Below are 19,626 nucleotides of genomic sequence, written 5' to 3'. Positions count from 1 at the left end.
TTATGTTGGGACTTTGTTAGGGGATTCTGGGAGAGGGGGGCACCTGAGAGTTCCACCCCTGAAACAAGGTTGAATTTAGAAAAGTTGAGGGGGAAAAGGCCTGAGAAAGGCTGGGTAGAAAGAAGCCCTGGGAAACAGCAACAAGGATTAGGATGGAGCAGCCCTTGGCTGCTGGTTATAGGGTCCCTGGACTGGAGGGCCTAGGTTCCCCAGCCAGCAGAGAAGGTGTTGTGAAACTCCTAAGAAGGGGATAAGGCCCAACAAAGAGCTCTGTGAGGGTGTAATGACCAAAAGATCTGCAGTTGGGGCCAAAGACCTTTGGATCCTTTATTTGCTCGACATTCTGTTACCCTTGAAAGCGTGAACTAAATTGTGCCCTGGCCAGAAGGCTGAATTACCGGAAGAGAGATCACTGCAGTGCCAGAGTGATTGGCAGCAGGGAGCACTAGGTCAGGAGAGAGCTACTCTGCCACATCTGGCCGCAAGGAGGCACTCTGGTGAAGAGTCGCCCAGATCTACTGCCAGCAAGCTCTTTTTGCTTTCAGGTCCCAAATGAAACAGGAAGGTGTTTCAAAAGCCATATATGGTTGGTTAGAGATGATACCTTTTTGGTAGCTAATGAGGCCAGCTGGCAAATCCCATACAGAATGTGAGCATCTTCCAGACTCTTACAGCAAGAGACTTTGCAAAGTGACCTTAACCTAAGCTTCTCTCTCTAAGAGTTTACAAATAGGATTTATAGTTTCACCCAAACCCACGAGGTTCTTGAGGAATCTTTGCAGGTATCTAAAATGAGGTGCTGGTGTCTCTTCTCTAAGTACAAAACTCTCATATGAGAAAGGCAGCTGCTCTTCTGTCTCCTTCCCAGGGTCAGCTGTAAGCATAAATTGCCTAATCCATCCCTCGACTGAGACTGGGACCGCTGTGGTCAGTAACTCACCAGACCATTTCCTAGTAATTGAGTTCAGTAGAGCTGTAGTGGGGTCCAGAGCTGGAATTTGAGAGTCACTGATCAGGACTGAGGAACGTTGGCTATACGGTGGCTCAGAAGTAGATCTGGGTGAATAAATGATTTTTCAGTTCATTGGCCATTCAGAAACATTGGGGAAAAAAATGTGGTTAGAGTCAAACCAAATCTAAAAATTCCAAAGAGTTTTGATGAGTCCCAAAAGTCTATTTTGGGTTGAACACAACATGGTGTTTGATTCAAAATGTTTTGTTTCTGGGCATCTTTAAAGGGCAAATTCACAAAATGGCCAGAGGAGTTAGGGCTGTCACTGCCCTCCTTATAATGTTTTGTGCAGTGGTGCGGTTAGGACATTCAAATAGGATGTGCGAGATCCAAGTTGCAATCCCCTCTCTGGTGGAGCTCTCCCTGGGCAGGTGAGTACCCTAACCAGCAGCCTATAGGCTAATCTGTGATGGGCCTTCCTCAATCTCTCCTGTTGAAGCTGTCCTGCTTGGTCTAAAATATAGGAGCAGAATTTGGGCCAGAGAGAGAATGACTCTATAGTCTGAGCACTCACCGATGACAGGATGGGAAGAAGAGCCAAAGTGAAGTCCCTGTCCTCACTCCAATCAGGGCCGGCTCCAGCGTTTTTTGCCACCGCAAGTGGCAAACAAACAAACAAACAAAATTTTAAAAAAGCCACGATCGGCGGCACTTTGGCAGCAGCTCTGCTGCCACTGCTTCATTCTTCAGTGGCAATTTGGCAGCAGGTCCTTCCCTCAGAGAGGGACCGAGGGACCTGGCGCCGAATTGCTGCCAAAGCCCCGGATGTGCCGCCCCTTTCCGTTGGCCGCCCCAAGCACCTGCTTGCGGCACTGGTGTCTGGAGCCAGCCCTGACTCCAATGAATATTTGTACAGAGTGGAACAGCTACAATGGGAGAGATTGAGAAGGCCCCACCTTAGAATAGTCTATAGGCAGGGGATTCGGGTGCTCCCCTAGGATGGGGAGACCTGTGTTTAAATCCTTGCTCTGAACCTGGGTTTCCCACATCATGGGTGATGGCTTAAACCACCTGGCTACAAGCTGGGCGCTACCTCCTCCTCCAGCCATTTTGTAAGCTTAGCCTGGAAAAAATGTACGACCAGAACTATTTGGCAAATTAATGTCGAACTTGTGAAATGGGGGCGGGTCAGCCAAAGCTGCGGTTTTTTGGTCAATAAACTATTTGTTCTGAAAATATGTGCCCAGCTCTACTCAGGCCCAGAGCGGCAGGGAGAGTCACAGTCACAGGATACAACCACAACTACAAAGCTACCATTAGGCGGCCGAAGCCTTTTTCAGCACACAGTGCCCCACACCTGCATCTAGCCAATAAGACTGGCACTAGTCCCTCACTAAATACACACAAAAACCAAAAGCAAAGTGGTGGCCCAAAACAAGGACCTAGGACTCTCCTTCTTCCTGGCCCCTTTTTTCATTGCTGGCCCCTTTACCCTTAGATATGATGCACTTTCTGATGCCTTTGCCCCCTCCCCCCAAAAACCCACCATGATCCATATAATGGCACATCTATAGGTCCTTATGCCAGCTCAGTGCGGGGGAGGGCCATTCTTGTGAGATGATGCCAAGTCAGAAGCTAACCCAAGCTCCAGCTGCCAGATTGTTACTAGTTGTTGTCACGTGTATTTCCTTGGAGAATAAAATGTGCTTTTGACATCTCTCACTCTCCCTGTGCAGAACAAACAGAGCAGCACTCGCTAAATCCTGCTGTTATGTTCCAGCACCTCTTGGCCTGAACTTAATCACCTGCCTCCTGCTTGGCAGATGTGTGTTGCTCTTGGAGATGGTATCTGCCAGCTTTCAAATTCATCAGAGGGAACTACACTGACAACAGGAGCCACTTGTGACAGATACTTCCCAGCTGCACCTTCCTTCCTAGTAACCAGGCTGGAAAATTACTCAGAGCCTCTTGAGACCCAGCCTTTCTGCCTGCTGCCCAGATGATTGGCATTGCGTTATTCACTCACCAATGGGACTTGGGGCTCATTTTCACTACAGGGTTATAGCTCTATAGATGCAGTGGTTCAGATATGCCATAGTCACCCCACAGTATAGATGTGTCTTACAGCAATGGAAGGGGTTTTTCCATCGCTATAGGAACTCCACCTCTCTGAGCAGCAGTAACTAGGTTGACAGAGGCATTCTTCCATCGACCGACCTGTGTCTACCCCAGGGGTTAGGCTGGCATAGCTACAATAAATGAGAGAGGCATAGTTGGACCTTGCCTAGATCCTAGACTATGGGAAAATGTGCTTTTTTGATTAAGTTGGTTCAAATGAGCTAGTTTAACTTGATTGAAAACTTCACTTAGCACCAGTATTAGACATAGTTTAACAACTTTAGCTTGATTTTTAGCAGGTCAAGTTATAGCCTGGGTTGAAGCTAAGGAGACAATACAAGGTTAGCAAACTGGATGTTCTAATTTGTTTTCTTTGGGCTATGGTTACACTACAAACTTTGGTCAACACAAGTGAAATCAGCAGGCAGCTGCCAAAGTTTGTATATCACTTGGGCACATGCATAATTTGCTTCTTGTGTCGGCACAGTGCCAATGCACCAGGAGTGCTTGCATCAAGGCAAAGTGCAGTGCATCACTGGTAGGTAACCCAGTGAGCCATGCACTACCATCTGATGCAATACCTTTTGGGAAGTTTTCACAATAGAAATGACTCAGCCATGGATCTCTGGGAGGTAGAGGTCAAGTTCCCAACATTCAACTTCCTTCATCCCATAATGCCATACATATCCCATCATTTTTGTGCCTTTTTAAAAAAATCCTGCAAACCCATCCAGCAGTTTTTGGAGTCCACCATCTCAGACGGAGCCTTTAGAGCTCTGCACTATTCTCATGAACACTGCAAGTACAGGATGCATGATTCTCCTGTATTTGCAGCCCTACAGTAAGTACACAGCAACAGAGGACATGATTTCTTCTAGGGACATAGCAAAAAACAATAAAAGGTTGTTGGTGGCATTAATGGAGCAGCTGCTGATGGTGGAACACCACTTCTGGGCCCGGGAAATGAGCACTGACTGGGGGGAATGTACTGTAATGCAGGTTTGGGACGATGAGCAGTGGCTGCAGAACTTTCAGACGTGAAAGGCCACTTTTCTAGATCTGGGCCAACCTTGCCCTAGCCCTCCAGAGCAGGGACAGTACAATGAGAGCTGCCCTGATGTTGAAGAAGCAAGTGGCCATCGAACTCCAGAATCTTGCAGTGTCGGATTGCTGCTAGTCAGTGAGAAATCATTTTCATTCTGAAGCTGGAAAATCCACCGTGGTGGCTGTCCTCATGATTAATGTAGGACCATTAATCATATCCAACTATGCAGAACCATGAGTCTCATCAATGAGCAGGACATAATGGATGGATTTGCTGCAATGGGGTTCCTGAACTGGGGCAGTAGATGGCACACATACTCCTATTTTGGCACCAGCCCACCTGGCCACAGAGTTCATCAACAGAAAGGGCTACTTTTCTATGGTTATGCAAGAATTGGTGGATCACCAGAGATGCTTCTCCACAAGCAATGTAGGCTGGAAAGGTGCATGATGCTCACATCTTTAAGAAAACTGGACTGTTCAGAAAGCTCCAACCATGGTCATTCTTTCCTGACCGGTGGATTACCACTGACAATATTGAAATGCCTATAGTGATTCTAAGGAACCCACCCTGCCCCTGTCTCATGAAGTTGTACAAAAGCCACTTGACAGCACAAAGGAAAGATTCAACTCCTCACTCAGCAAGTGCATAATGACAGTTGAATGTGCTTTTGGTAGCCTGCAGTGTTTACTCACTTAGACAGGAGCTCAGTAAGAACGACAGCCCAATGGTTATAGCAGCCTGTTGTGTCTTGCGTAATATCTAAGAGGCAAAGAGGGACAAGCTGCCGCCAGGATGGAGGGTGAGCGGCTGCCTGTGGCCCTTTGAGCAGCCAGGGGCCATTACAAGAACCCAGTGGGGAGCTATGCAGTTGAGGGAGGCTTTGAAAGAGATTTTAACAGTCAGCCACAGTAGTGTTCTCTGGTGGCATGTTCTCTGGGCCTTTGGGTGCTGCTAAGGTTTGCAGTGCATTTATAAAGAGGACTCAGTGTTTTCCTGACGCTCTGAATTACGTGGTACTTGCAGTACATTTACAAGTATCGTTCCCTTTGAGTGTTGCTGTGTATTCTGCAGTATGCACTGTCAATGAATAAAGATAATTTTATTCTCCAAAAATGGGGCTGGAGACGAGGGGTTTGCAGTGCAGTAAGGTACTTAGGTCTGGGACAGAGGGTTGGGATCTAGGGGGGTGAGGGCGTCTGCTGGGAGTGCAGGCTCTGGGGTGGGGCTGGGGATGAGGGGTTTGAGGTGCAGGCTGCCCCGGGGCTGTGGTGGGGAGAGAGAACTCCTCCCAGCTCTCTCCCGCCACAGCAGCCCAGGGCTGGGAGAGAGGCACCTCTCCCCAGCCAGGGCAGCTCCAGGGTTTGGGCTGGAGGAGAGGTGCTTCTCCCCAGCCAGGGCAGCTCCAGGGCTTGGGCTGGGGGAGAGGCGCCTCTCCCCACTGCATGCCTGCACATCTCTTGATAGCCTGCTGCGCGGCCACGTGACTGCATAGCTTAGAGGGAACGTAGCCTCCCAGGAATCCTCAGTGGTCGGCTGGGTGGGGTCTCCCCCAAATCTGACATGCTGCTTGTTGTAAAAGCAGTAGATCTATGGGGCACTACCAGATCTATTGTTGACCTTCCTGGCCTTGTGGTATGCCTGGCTAAGTTCTTTTGCTTGCACACAGCACTGCTGCTGATCCCTTACCCCTTTTCCTGCATCCCCTGTTCATAGATATCCTTGTTCCTACCTGGTCCATATCTGTGCTTGCACAGCCTCTTTCCCCACAGACCCAGGAGATCCAATACCTCCTGCCTACTCCTGGCAAGAGCAAGTTTAGCACATGGAGCCAGCACGATCGGTTGGGGAATTGCTCACAAGGGTGAACTACTTGGTGTGCTCACAAAGGTGGGTGATGTAGAAAAAGCATTTCAAAAACATGCAGAGGATTTTAAAGGGGGATGCTTCCAGTCTCTGTTGCCCCTAGGCAGTAGAGGTTACAATGGTGACCAGAGTGGTCAGTGCTGCAGGGCACGGGGCATTATGGAAGAGCTGCTGGAAGACTATGCAGGTTGGCATAGGCCATACAGTGTCTGTACTTGCACCACACTGACCTCAGTAGCCTGACCATGGCTCCATGCTGTTCAGGGAGGTGGTTTGACTGTGCCACTGTAAAGTGACACTTAGATCGGCCGGAGAGAAATTTCAGTGAAGATGCATGCACTTATGTCGACCTAACTTTGTAGTGTAGACCAGGCCTTTTAGAGATGCATTTGTCTCTTTCTTCCCTAAGGCTGAGGTCTTTCTTGGCCCTGGTCTAACTACAAGTTTAGGTCAAATTTAGCAGCGTTAGATCTATTTAACCTTGCACCTGTCCACGTGACGAAGCCATTCTTGTTGACTTAAAGGGCTCTTAAAATCGATTTCTGTACTCCTCCCCGATGAGAGGATTAGCGCTGAAATCGACCCTGCTGGGTCGAATTTGGGGTAGTGTGGATGCAATTCAACAGTATTGGTCTCCAGGAGCTATCCCAGAGTGCTCCATTGTGACTGCTCTGGACAGCACTCTCAGTCCAGATGCACTGGCTAGGTAGACATGAAAAACTCTGCCAACTTTTGAATTTCATTTCCTGTTTGGCCAGTGTGGTGACCATGGAGTCCCAGAACACCAAAGAGCTCCAGCATGGACCAAACGGGAGGTACTGCATCTGATCACTGTATGGGGAGATGAATCCAAGCTATCCAAACTCCATTCCAAAAGACAAAATGCCAGAATATTTGAAAAAATCTCCAAAGGCATGAAGGACAGAGGTTTTAACAGGGACCCTCAGCAGTGCTGCGTGAAACGTAAGGAGCTCAGGCAAGCCTACCAAAGAACCGGAGAGGCAAACGGCCGCTCCGGATCAAAGCCCCAGACATGCTGCTTCTATGATTAGCTGCATGCTATTCTAGCCAGTTCCTCTACAACTACCCCACCCCTGTGCTTCCCTCCTCCCCAACCCCTCCCGGTCTACCTTATCAGTTATCCCCCCATTTGTGTGACGAATTAATAAAGAATGCATGAATTTGAAACAACAATGACTTTATTGCCTCTGCAAGCGGAGATCAAAGTGGGGAGGGGAGGGCTGTTGGCTTACAGGGAAGTAGAGTGAACCAAGGGAGCAGGTTTTCATCAAGGAGAAACAAACAGAACTTTCATATTGTAGCCTGGCCAGTCATGAAACTGGTTTTCACATCTTCTGTAATGTGCAGCATGCCCTGCTGTGCTCGTCTAACCACCCTGGTGTCTGGCTGAGCGTAGTGATCAGCCAGTTGATTTGCCTCAACCTCCCACCCCGCCATAAACGTCTCCCCCTTACTCTCACAGATATTGTGGAGCACACAGCAAGCAGTAATAATGATGGGAATATTGGTTTCGCTGAGGTCTAACCGAGTCAGTAAACTGCACCAGCAAGCTTTTACATGTCCAAAGGCACATTCTACCACCATTCTGCACTTTCTCAGCCTATAGTTGAACTGCTCCTTACTACTGTCCAGGCTTCATGAGCCATGGGAGCAAGGGGTAGACTAGGGTAGGTGCGACTGTGCAGTGCTGCCGGCTGGGAGAGCAGCCTGAGGCAGAAGCCTCCAGCTGGCTTGATATTCCAGGCAGGACTGAATCTCCATTAGACGAAACTTAAAGAAGAGAATGACCTGGAGTCATTCTCATTTTTGTCCAGGTACCCCCGACCGACCTTACCAAGGCCAGCCAGAAGCACCCACAGGACGATGATAACAGCTGGCAGTGGTATTGCACCATCGGCAAGGCAAGGCAAGGGGACGCTGCTGTGTAATATGGCAGTACCGCATCTGCAGCAGCACCCAGGAGACATACAGTGACGGTGAACTGAGTGGGCTCCGTGCTTGCCGTGGTATGTCGTCTGCACGGGTAACCCAGGAAATAAGGCAAGAAATGATTTTTTGCCGTTGCTTTCATGGAGGGAGGAAGGGAGGGATGGGGGCCTGATGACATGTATCCAGAACCACCCGCAACAATGTTTTTGCCCCATCAGGCATTGGGAGCTCAACCCAGAATTCCAGTGTGCAGTGGAGACTGAGGGAACTGTGGGATAGCCACCACAGTGCAATGCTCTGAAAGTACGCTAGCCTTGGTACTGTGGACACACTCCGCCAACTTAATGCACTTAGTGGGGACACACACCATCGACTATATCAAATCGATTTCTAAAAAATTGACTTCTATTAAATTGACCTAATTTCGCAGTGTAGACATACCCTTGGTGTTTCAAGGTCTTGAAAGGGGACTTTTACATTGGAGAAAACTTTAAGATGCGTTGATAACCCCGTTTGCCTGCAAATTGAATGAGATCCTAAGAAACCTTTGGATAAATGGGATTTATGAGGAAGTGGGGAGCCAGTCACTCAGAGAGTGAGGAGATTCAGGGCATCTGAGGCTTTGTCTACACTATGAGCACAGTTGAGCCATGCAGAGTACAACCCCGTGATGGGTACGTACTCCACATGGCTCAGCAGTGCCTCCACTGCCACTACCCATGCTACTGCGGCTACACTGCTGTTTATACTCATGCTAGCTTCATGACAGCTAATTTTATGTGTACACGAGCAGGAGACTCAGACCCGTAGTGTAAGGTGTAGATGTAGTCTAATAGTACAACACCAGAGAGTTTAACTAAATTTGGGTTCACCTCAGTTAGCTAGAGTATGGTTAAATGGCAGGATGCCGTGGGACTGCTGAGGGCAAGAGTGCTTATTCGAACACCAATTGATGCAACATCAGGAAATGGGGCCCTATAAAGCAGGGGTTGCGCTGAACCAGAAGGGGGCAGTATTCTGTGCCAGCACTTCTTTGGTGCCCCATTGATTTCTACAGCTTTCATTCTAAAATGGAAAAGCACATTCCTGGTCTTAATGGTTGTGAGGGGATAAAACCTTTCCAGTGTGAATCAACACCATCCTGTCCACTTGAGTCTGCAGAGAGACTGTGCAACAATCACTTGGGGAAGTGGTGGCTACTCCTGTTGAGTGCAACACTGAAGCATAACAATGCCAATTGAAAGATGAACTTTAAGTATTTTACAGAAACATTCAGCTACTTCTGGGGCTGGGAGCAGAGCTTGATATCATGGGAATAAATCAGGCAAATGCCACCAGTAGCCTCCCCATAGTGCTGGGGCAGATCCTCTCTTTATGTCTCTTTTCCCTCTGTTTCAGTGTGAATGTCCCCATTTAATGAAAGCTGCCTGGTACTGTTTCCACCTTCCTCATTTCCAGGGCTGGGTCTCAGGATGCTAGCTGAGCCCTAACAACGTGGGGGTGGAGACAATGATTGCACTGTACTTACTAGCAAGAATGACCATGTCCATCCCCCAAAATATACTCATGATCCAGCCAACCATCACGATAGCCGTCAGAATCTGAATCAGCGCCGCAGCGATGTTCAGCCAGAAGACGCAGCACATGTGCCTGTCGGGGAGGTCAGTCCGGGCTCCACACAGCACAGTGAAGGCAGACACGAATGTCCCTGTGGAAGCAGCAACAGTAAAGACTCAGTGGAGAGCCTGACATAGAAACAGCAGGAGCCGGGATGTTAGTGCCTCCCCAAAAAACAGCAAAGCTCCTTCCAGACCCCCACACCAAACTCTTGTTTTAGATCAGGTGTTCACAGCATCCCTCTTTTTATTGCTGCTGCTATAGAAATGCTAAAAGCATAAAACTGTTCACAAAACGCATCACAGTATTTGCCCAGACATCTCAAGAGTGCTGACTCCTTCCGAGAAACAAAGGCTCAATCAAACTGAGGCTGCACCTTGATTTTAGAGATCAGCCAGCTCTCTAGGGGACACAGTCCAGCTGCTGGGCATACCCTGGGCTTGGGGCATCCAGAGTACAGCCTGCACTGGATTGCCAAGAAACCAGCTGCCACAGCCCTCTTAATCTGATTGGTGTTTGGCAAGGCAGGCAGCCTCCTCTTACTGTGCCCTGGCCTCACTTCCCCAGTATCTGCCCCAGAAAAACTATGTACAGCATCACCTCCAGGCTTCAGCTAGGCAAGGCCACGCTGCATTTAGTAGCCAGACAACATAGTGATGAGCGCCACAGAAGTGCATGGAATAATCATCCTTTAATAATAACTTAGCAACAACCAAGTGCCACTGAATTTAAAACTCCAACCTCTCTTTTATGGCAGTATTGGACATTGTAGGGACACATTGCTGCATGTTTTAATAAGCAAGTCTGCCTCTCTATTTAGGGCTTGGTGGGCTGAGATCTCCTCACCCCTCAACACACAGACTAGCAAAGTTATGAATTTAAGCTTCCAGGCTTGTCTTTTGAACGTGTCTTTTGAACATGTCATGTAGGATGAGGATGAGGACTGAGAGGTCAGATGTAGAGTGATCACTTTGTGATAAGTGTTCCCTCATAGGTGATAGGGTGTTTTTGTCTTTTGTCATTTTCCTGTGTGAGTTCATTTGAGAGTGTAGCGATAGTCTCGTTTCACCCTGAGAATTGCTATTGGAGCATTAAGAACATTGGATGCGGTACATTAGATGACCTCCTTAGGTCCCTTCCAACCCTGATATTCTATGATTCTATGATAGACATGTGTAGGACTCATGGCTCTTGAAAGGTATGTTGTGGGAGGTGTTGATCATTGTAGCAGTGGCGAGCTGTCTGCAGGTTTTGCATCTATTGTTCTGGCAGGGTCTGGTGCTGCTTTGAGTTGGTGGGTCCTGGTCTGTGGGGAGCTTGCTTTTGATGATGAACTTGGAGAGGGTGGTGGATTGTTTGAGGGCCAGAATAAGAGATTTGGGAACGATTTCTTTCTGATGGGATCCCCATAAAGTATGGGTTGCAGTTGTTTGATGATACCCCGTATGGGTTCCACTGTGGCGTGGCAGATGACAGCTAGGGGTGTGCAGTCAGAGGAGGTTGTATTTCTGTATTGATGCAGGTTGTCTCGGGGTATTGGGTTGGCCTGTTCACTATGCAGCTTTGTGCTTTCCTGGGTAGGCATCACAGCCCTTATTTAAAACCAGCCAAATTTATGAAACTTGCAAACTCTTAAAATTGCCTAATAATGCAATACAAATGTAGAGTTTCATGGACTTATGGAAGTTAGAGCTGGGAAAAAACCCACTAGGTCATATCATCCATCTCCTTGCTAATACAAAGGGGTTCCCTACAATACATTTTCTAGTGTTTTGTCTAATGTTAAATGTCTGCAAGAATGAAGCTTCCACAACTTCCTATAGGAGACTAGTCTACAGTCTGACAGATCCCACTGTTAGGAAGGTTTTTATTGACTTTTCCATATTGAATGAGACCATCAGTTGATCAAGTCCAGTATCCTGCTTCTGTTGGTAGCCAGTCCCAATTGCTTCAGAGAAAGACTAACCTCCGCTATAATTTGCCTGACTAATTGTGCAACGTTCTTGACAGGTGGGAAAAAATACCTTCCTGACCCCATAATTAATGAGTTGCTGGCCTGAAGACTCAACTACTCATCATAGTGTGTATATCAACACATGCTGTCATGATGGAATTGTCTACCAGGGCTGGCTCTAGGCACCAGCATTCCAAGCTGGTGCTTGGGACGGCAGTCTGAAAGGAGCGGCAATCCCGGTTGTTTTGCCCCCAAGCAGCGCGCCGAATTGTCACCGCAGAGGGCGGGGGGCAGTCCGTGTGCCCTTAGGGTGGCAGGTGTGTTTCGACGGCAGCTTCTATGTTTAGCTGTCCACGGCGGCTTCAGCTAAACATAAAAGCTGCTGCTGAATTGCCACTGCCGTGGAAACGCCCCTGCCACCCTAAGGGCACAGGGACTGCCCCTGCTGTCCGCGGCAGCAATTTGGTGCGCTGCTTGGGGCGGTGAAAACTGTAGAGCTGGTCCTGTTCTCTACAGTGCTTTCTTGAATCCAAATGTTGTTGTGCACTGTATCTTACACAAGACACATCTCAAAATACCAACAACAGAAAGACAAAGACTAAAGAATAGACAAGCGGTGACAGAAATAACCCCCTCCTAAACCTATTTCTTTGATGAATGTTTGGCCATAAAGGGTGCAATTAGACACCCACGGCTGGCCTGTGCCAGCTGACTCTGGCTCCTGAGGCTTGGGCTAAGGGGCTGTTTAATTGTGGTCTCAGGCTGCAGGGACCCTCCCACCTCACAGAATGCTAGAACCTGGACTCCAGCAGCAACTGGAATTTCTATACCGCAATTAAATAGCCCCTTAGCTCCACAAGCCCGAGTCAGCTGGCACAGACCAGCCACGGGTTTTAAATTGCAGTGTAGACATGCTCAAAGAGTCCTGTATAAACCTGTCCAGTTATCTCTATGCTCTGTCTATGCAGTATGGCTCCAGTCCCGCAAAGCACAGAAGCATGTGAGCAACTTTACACATATGAGAGTGGCTACATGCTCCAATGCTTTGTTGGGCTGTGGGCTCTGCTCTAGAGAAGGGAGTAGGTCTCCTGCTAGAGAGAGCGCCAGGTCTTCTGGGACGATGTTCTCCAATGCTCCACTGACGGAGATGGACTCTCTGATCTCATCCATTTCTGATGTCTTTGATTCTGTGAGCTGTGGGGAGATGGGGCAAAGGAGAGTGGACAGCCAGACAACTAAAAACCTGATGAAGGCTGAAGGAGAGATGCTGCAGCCTATTTTTAATGTCAAAAACTTCTGCAAGCTCCAACTCCAGTTGCCGTCAAATGCTTCCCGAGCTCGTAAAGCCCCCACTTCTCTTCTTGCCGCTGCCTTGAACTTATTTCATACTCCCACCTCATTTCCTTTGCAGCAGCTTGAAGATGGGAGCAGAGAAGCAGTTCAGAGGCAACATAGAGAAATGGAGTAGGTGGGAACTGCTGAAGCAGTGGGAGGCAGCCCCGCATTGGAACATTGTGGGGAGGGGAGATGGGAGTTCTTCCCCCATGTGAGAAATCCCCTCAGGGTTTTAGCCTCCTACTGCTCAGGCTCCGATATCCAGGGTTTTACATTTGGAGCTGCTGAAGCCTGAAGTTCCATCTGTGTAGTTAACCCCTTCATTGCTGCCACTAAGACAAAATGTACTTTCAGTGCCAGGGACACAGGCTGGGAAAACTGTTGTCAGCCCAGGACAACCAAAGCCTCATCTCAGTTTCCTGGTAAACAGAAACTGTGCCTATGCTGTTCTTTGGAAACTGTACTTCCTCTATTAGCCATAACAATGAGGAGTCCTTGTGGCACCTTAGAGACTAACAAATGTAGTTAGGCATAAGCTTTCGTGGGCTAGAACCCACTTCATTCTAGCTCATGAAGGCTTATGCCCAAACAAATTTGTTAGTCTCTAAGGTGCCACAAGGAGTCCTTGTTGTTTTTGCTGATACAGACTAACACGGCTATCACGCTGAAATCTATTAGCTATGTGTTCTCTTCCTGGGGGACTGTATGGCATTTACCTGGTAGAGAGGGATCTGAGGAGGAGTCTAGCAGAGAAGTGGGGAGGACAGGCAAATCTTCCAGGTCTTCCCAGAGTTTAAAGGTGGGGACATGTAGTTGTGAATATATATTACCCACTGTTCAGCTTGTGCTGTGTGTTCCTGTCTAGAGGCTGCTCCACCGCTGCCACCAGCTTTTGGGGTCCCAAGCTGAGTCCTCATTGGCAACCCACGATGGCATAAAAGAGACATGTGCAAATGTACATGCACTCAAATGTCAGATGTACATGCACGTATCAGGTATATTGCATACAGATGCACATCAGCTATATTGCCTCTATGCATATCAGCTACACTGTTTTTGCCAGTTAGATCTATATGTAATGTGCACATGCTTTGCACATTCAGATCAGATGTTTGCATGCATGCTGGTGCCCATGCAATTGCCTGTAACTACCACTGATTATCTGGACTTGTTTTATTCATCTTGAGGGCTTTTTGCCAGAGGCTGGCGGACAGGCAGGGAGTATAATTACAGTAGTATGCCAAGAAAGCTGAGTTAATGTGATAGGAATCTGAGGCAGAGGACGGGGAGATGAAAAGGTAGGAATCTAGCTATGATTTTTTAAAAAATCTCCATGGTGGAAAGGCCTTTTAAAAGCCCTTTGAGTGGCAGCTGAGTTGCTGTCACCCTGCATCCCCCGAATGAACTGTCATTTTACAGTCACCTTTCTCTTTACCGATGGGAAAAAATGCAGTTTACAACTAAGAATCTAAAAAAGAGCTCTGTGTAAGCTCGAAAGCCTGTCTCTCTCACCAACAGAAGTTGGTCCACTAAAAGATATTACCTCACCCACTTTGTCTCTCTAACTAGGAGAGGATGGGGAGGGGATCCTCCTTTGGGAAGCAAGGACAAGTAACATTAACCACTCTGGTGCCACCTGGCTGTGTGTAATCGGTGAGGTGGGATAAGGCAGATTGTTTTCTGGGACAGATGCCTGAGCCAATAATGGGCTCGTCCACACTAGGGGGGGGAAATCGATCTTAGATACGCAACTTCAGCTACGTGAATAACGTAGCTGAAGTCGAATATCTAAGATCGGATTACTCACCTGTCCAGATGGCGCGGGATCGATGTCCGCGGCTCTCCGTGTCGATTCCGGAACTCCGTTGGGGTTCATGGAGTTCCGGAATCGATATAAGTGCGCTCGGGGATCGATATATCGTGTCTAGATTAGACACGATATATCGATCCCCGAGCAATCGATTTTAACCCGCTGATACGGCGGGTAGTCTGGACGTACCCGGTTGGCTGGGCAGGAAAGTGGATAGGGGTTAATTATTTTAATCCCTCTGGGTATTGCAACAGCTTTACCCTTGCTTGTTATCATAGGCAACCCGCTCTGACACAGTTGCTTTGCTATCAGTCCAGAGGAAATAGCCTGATGTCTCCCTCCTTACCTTCCCTACTTTTCCCTGTACCGTATGTTTAGAAAGGCAAGACAAGGAGTTGGAATATTCCCCAAACCTTGTAAAACTGGATTAGGAGACCTTGAGATCAAACTTGGATCAGGGATAGCTTAGAGGATGGATGGATGTCAGTATGCTAAGTCTACATTTAAAATAACCCTCCATCCTCTCTCCCCCACCTGATTCTTCAAGCTTATGAAATAGTTTGTAAATGAAAAATAATTCTCAATACTCGAGGTTCTATTGTACAGCCCCTGCCAATGATGTTTTTATTCAACACTTCATACTGGCAGAATGCTGTCCTGCATTAGCTAATTAATCTTCCCAAACACCCTGGTACTGTAGAGAAGCATGTTTGTTCCCATTCATAAGATGGGGCAGCACACAGAGAAGTTTGACTTGCCCACACCTAGAGAGAGAATTTGTTTATAAACTAGGATACATAGATTCATAGATCATAAAGCCAGAAGGGGCCATTGTGATCATCTAGTCTGACCTCCTGGATGACAAGATGACAGCTGGATCCACAGCCCCTCCAGCTTCCCTTCCTGCTCCTCTCCTTTCCCCCAGCTTCCCCCCCACACCTCCGCTCTCTGGCAGTGTCCTCTTTTTGGGAACCTGAAATATGGTAACGCTAGACCTCCCAGTGATACTCAGTCTGCAGCTACAAACCCCAGTGAGAAGTCTAATAGAGCTGAGTGAATAGTTGGGTGGGGAAATCACCAGTGAATATTTATTTTAATTCTGAAACAAATTAACTTGACCATGCCTGGGACCTTTGAGTGTTTGCATTTCCCTGAAGCATGTAAGCTTCCCTAGGGTAAATGCCCACAAAGTGTGATTCACAAACTTGGATACTGGCTCAAATGAGAATTTCAGGTTGTTTATTTGATTGTAAAATTTGCAACTTGCACTGTGCTGGTTAGTTAAGTTGGTCATGTGATTTTTTTTTTCTGTTCCCTGATTGGAGGACTGATGTAACTAACCAACATGACATAGGCACCGACTTCCCCTCTTCCTGATGGGTGCTTAATCCCCTGCCTCCTCTGGCCCTGCCCCTGCACCATCCTCACCTTGCCCCCCTTCCACCCCTTCCCCAAAGTCCCCACTCCCTTCCCACCCCCATTCCACCCTCTTCTCCCAAGTCCCCACCCCAGCCCTGCCTCTTCTTCACCTGCTCCCCTGAGTGTGCTGCATCCCCACTCTTCCCCCTCCCCCAAGGAAAGTCGTAAGCACCGCCTAACAGCTGTTAGGGGGCGGGGTGGTGAGAAGCGCTGGGAGGGAGGGTGAGGAGCGGAGATGCGGTGCACTGTGGGGGGGAGAAGGAGGCAGAGAGGGAGTAGCTTGGCTACCAGTGGGTGTGGAGTACCCACTAATTTTTCCCCATGGGCACCCACGGAGTCGGCACTATGTAACACAATGTAAGATGCTAAAATTACAATTGAATATACATTGATGTTCCTGAAAACCCTGCAATCTTAACCTAATGTAAACAGATGGACTTCTTTGAATATCTGCAGTATTTCCTTGTACTTCCCTATAGGTAATATAAGAAATACCTTCAAAATGGCAAATACAGAGGTTAATCTAAATACAAATACATACATGGAGCATGATCCTGGTTCCTTTTCTTGCACTGAGTACTATTTTCATTGACATTTAGCTCCTGGAAAGCTATGGCATGAATCTAACCTGCACTAGCCTGCCATGCAGTAACTGCCCACGTGGACTCTGCTAACATGCACTAGCAGTTCCTATGGTGCACGTTGATCTAGTCCCATTTCAAAGCACTATATATCAACGCACTCTATGGAACTTTTAGTGCACATCAGCAGGGCCTACATGCACACTTAGTGCAGCAGGCTAGTGCAGGGATTTACACCCCAGCTTGCCACATATTGAGCGTTCACTTAGACAAGCCTTTACTCCAATAGTAGTTTCATGGAGGGCTGCCCAAAGGTGGGGGGACAAAAGGGCATTTTGCCCCACCCTGCCCCTGTGAGAGGGCCCCCCAAACCACATGGGTTTGAGACTGACATGCAGGGGTCACAGTGCCATTAACTGAAATTTGGCCTGACAGCTCCTCTGTCATGATGGAGAGGCAGCTGGGCCAAACTTGAGTTCTGCAACCCTACATGCCAGATTGCAATGCTCAGAGTGGAGAGCTGGGCCCAGCCTTGCAGGACAGGAGCCACCATGGGGGGATGAGTGCGGGGCGGGCTTGCTCTCCAACTTTCTTCCCCTGCTTCCCCTCAGGGGTAATTTTTTTTGAAGCGTGGGGGGGGCCTCCATTTTAGATTTTGCTCTGGACCCCCACAAACCTCTGTGCAACTCTCATGGTTCTTTTACACCTCACGGGCAGTTCCATTGAAGTCAATGGGACTACTGAAGGATTAAAGTATTGCTCAGTGTGTCTAAGGGCAGATCTACACTACAAATATACAAATTTATGCTGCTGTACTGTGTCTGGTGAAGATATTCCATCGGCTTAGTAACTCCCCTCCATGAGAGGCGGTAGCTATGTCAGTGGGAGACACTCTCCTGCCAATATAGCGCTGCCTACACGGGGGCAGGGGTTTAGGCTGGTATAACTATGTCCTTCAGGGGTGTGGATTTTTCACACCCTGAGTGACTAGTTATACTGAAGTATGTAGTGTAGATCAAGCCTAGCCCTCAGTTGCCTAAGGGGATTGCCAAATCAAGGGCCCTACCGTACCAAGAAAAATTTGCACTAGGCAATACAACACAGACTGTGAATATTCACAAGAAGTTTCTCAGGAAACAACTAAGCATCCAAGAATTATCTGCTTCAAATATTTTGTAATAATATGGAATAGTGAATACATGTTGTGATCTCTGTGTAGACAAATTGCCAAAAATAAAGACAGACTGTGTCAAATAATTTGTCAGCTCTGCCTAATGATTATGGCACTTCAGCTCGTCAAGGCCTATCACAACCCCCTGAATGATCGTCACAGGCGCTGATTGGGCGTGTTTGTTTTACCCCCTACAGCCTCAGCTTGGAATCTGGTTGGAGCTCTCAGGCACTAAGCCCTGGGGTGATGGGAAGAAACCACAGGGTGGATTGGGGTAGAATTTTGCCTCTCTACAGCAGCTGAGGGACACAGATGCAGCAGTGACGGGCAGATGCAGGAAGTCTGTGACACTACCATGACTCTGTTTGTACCAGACATGTCAGTAGGAAGTAGGCACCGCAACTGGTAATAGGCAAGCAAGGAAAGAGAGACTGCAGGGGAAATGGGAAACAGCCTTTGGGAAGCTGCATTTGCTTTTGCTATGAACAGAATCAGACAATTTCTTATTATACAAGCAAATTTGGGAAGGCTTCAGTTTCAGCAGTTTGACCCTTTGAACCTGGTGGGGAGTATGGTATATTCATCCTGAGGGGACTTTACGGGTACGGCTACACAGCCAGCAGCAGCCTGCGGCAGCGAGGCTCTGAGCCTGGATCGACAGACTTGGGCTCGTGGAGTTCGCGCTATGGCATTAAAAATAGCTGTGTAGATGTTCCTGCCCAGGCTGGAACTCGAGGTTTGAAGCTTCCCCACTTTGGCCTCAGACCCCGAGCTCCAGCCTGAGCCAGAACGGCCACATAGCTATTTTTAGAGAAGTAGCCTGAGCCCTGCAAGCCTGAGGATGTCAGCCTTGGCTCTGGGACAAGCTGCTTCTTGCTGTGTAGACTGAGCCAGTCTGCCAACTCCTCTCCTTCCCTGTTCCTGCTCCCTTTCTCCTCTCCTCTACCAAACAAGTCATCATGTTCTTCCCTGATGACCATCCAAGATGCAGCCCTCCACTCCACCCCAAACATGCTAATGGCTTCAAACTGCTGGCTCATTCTCTCCATTGCCAGCTGTCCGCTGGTCTTCCCACACTCCCAGCCTTCCCACCGAACATAACTTTCTGGTTCCTAGCCTGAGAGAGGAGTGGGGGAGTCTGGTCAAAGCAGGCGTGACAGCCAGGGGATAAGGATAATGGTGTGAGGAGCTGGATGCACAGTAAGTGTAGGGGCTTTGGGTGCCCTAGCCAACCCATATACAGGCTTTTTAAATTAGCTACAGGTCTGCAGGGGAAAAACCCTCATCAACAAGGAAATCCCCATCTGATTGTCTGCCTTAGGAGGCAGGGGAATGGGGAAGAGCAGGCAATCAAAGCTGCTACATGTGATGATGGACAACCGGTCTCTGGGCATGTGGAGCAGCCAGTGCTCATGCTCCCTCTCCCATGCAAACACAAGGGCTATGTCTACACAGTAAAGAAGAACTGGTGGCTGGCCCATGCTAGCTGACTTGAGCTCGCAGAGCTCAGGCTGAGGCACTATTTAATTGCTGTGTAGACTTCTGGGCTCAGTGGGGAGGTCCCAGAGCTTGGGCCCCAGCCCAAACCTGGAAGTCTACACAGCAGTGAAACAGCCTTCAGCCCAAGCCCCATGAGCCTGAGCCGGTACGTATGGGCCAGCCAGGAGTGTCTAGTTGCTATGTAGACAGACCCAAGATCTGAAGCACTAGAGCTGCAAGCCAGCTGGGGAAAGCCCCTCCCTGCTGGCTCTGCAATTCTGTTGGTGGACATCCGTTCCCCCTCTCACAAAACTAGATGATGCTCCTGA

The 19,626-nt window shown here is 48.4% G+C and overlaps 1 protein-coding gene across 4 annotated transcripts in view; it reads right to left on the bottom strand.

Moving 5' to 3' along the window:
- STUM (stum, mechanosensory transduction mediator homolog) overlaps nt 1-19,626 on the bottom strand; it is an 84,806-nt gene that overhangs the window by 13,275 nt on the left and 51,905 nt on the right. For 3 of the 4 annotated variants that reach the window (XM_050948651.1, XM_050948650.1, XM_050948652.1), the window contains exon 3: nt 9,460-9,639. In XM_050948651.1, coding sequence (XP_050804608.1) covers nt 9,460-9,639 — 180 coding nt within the window. Of the gene's footprint in view, nt 1-9,450; nt 9,640-19,626 lie in introns of all 4 variants that reach the window. The other variant, XM_050948649.1, reaches the window with a different exon arrangement.

Source organism: Gopherus flavomarginatus, chromosome 4 (assembly GCF_025201925.1).
Source record: "Gopherus flavomarginatus isolate rGopFla2 chromosome 4, rGopFla2.mat.asm, whole genome shotgun sequence".
Classification (NCBI taxonomy): domain Eukaryota; kingdom Metazoa; phylum Chordata; order Testudines; family Testudinidae; genus Gopherus; species Gopherus flavomarginatus.
This window is presented reverse-complemented; position numbering and strand designations above follow the sequence as displayed.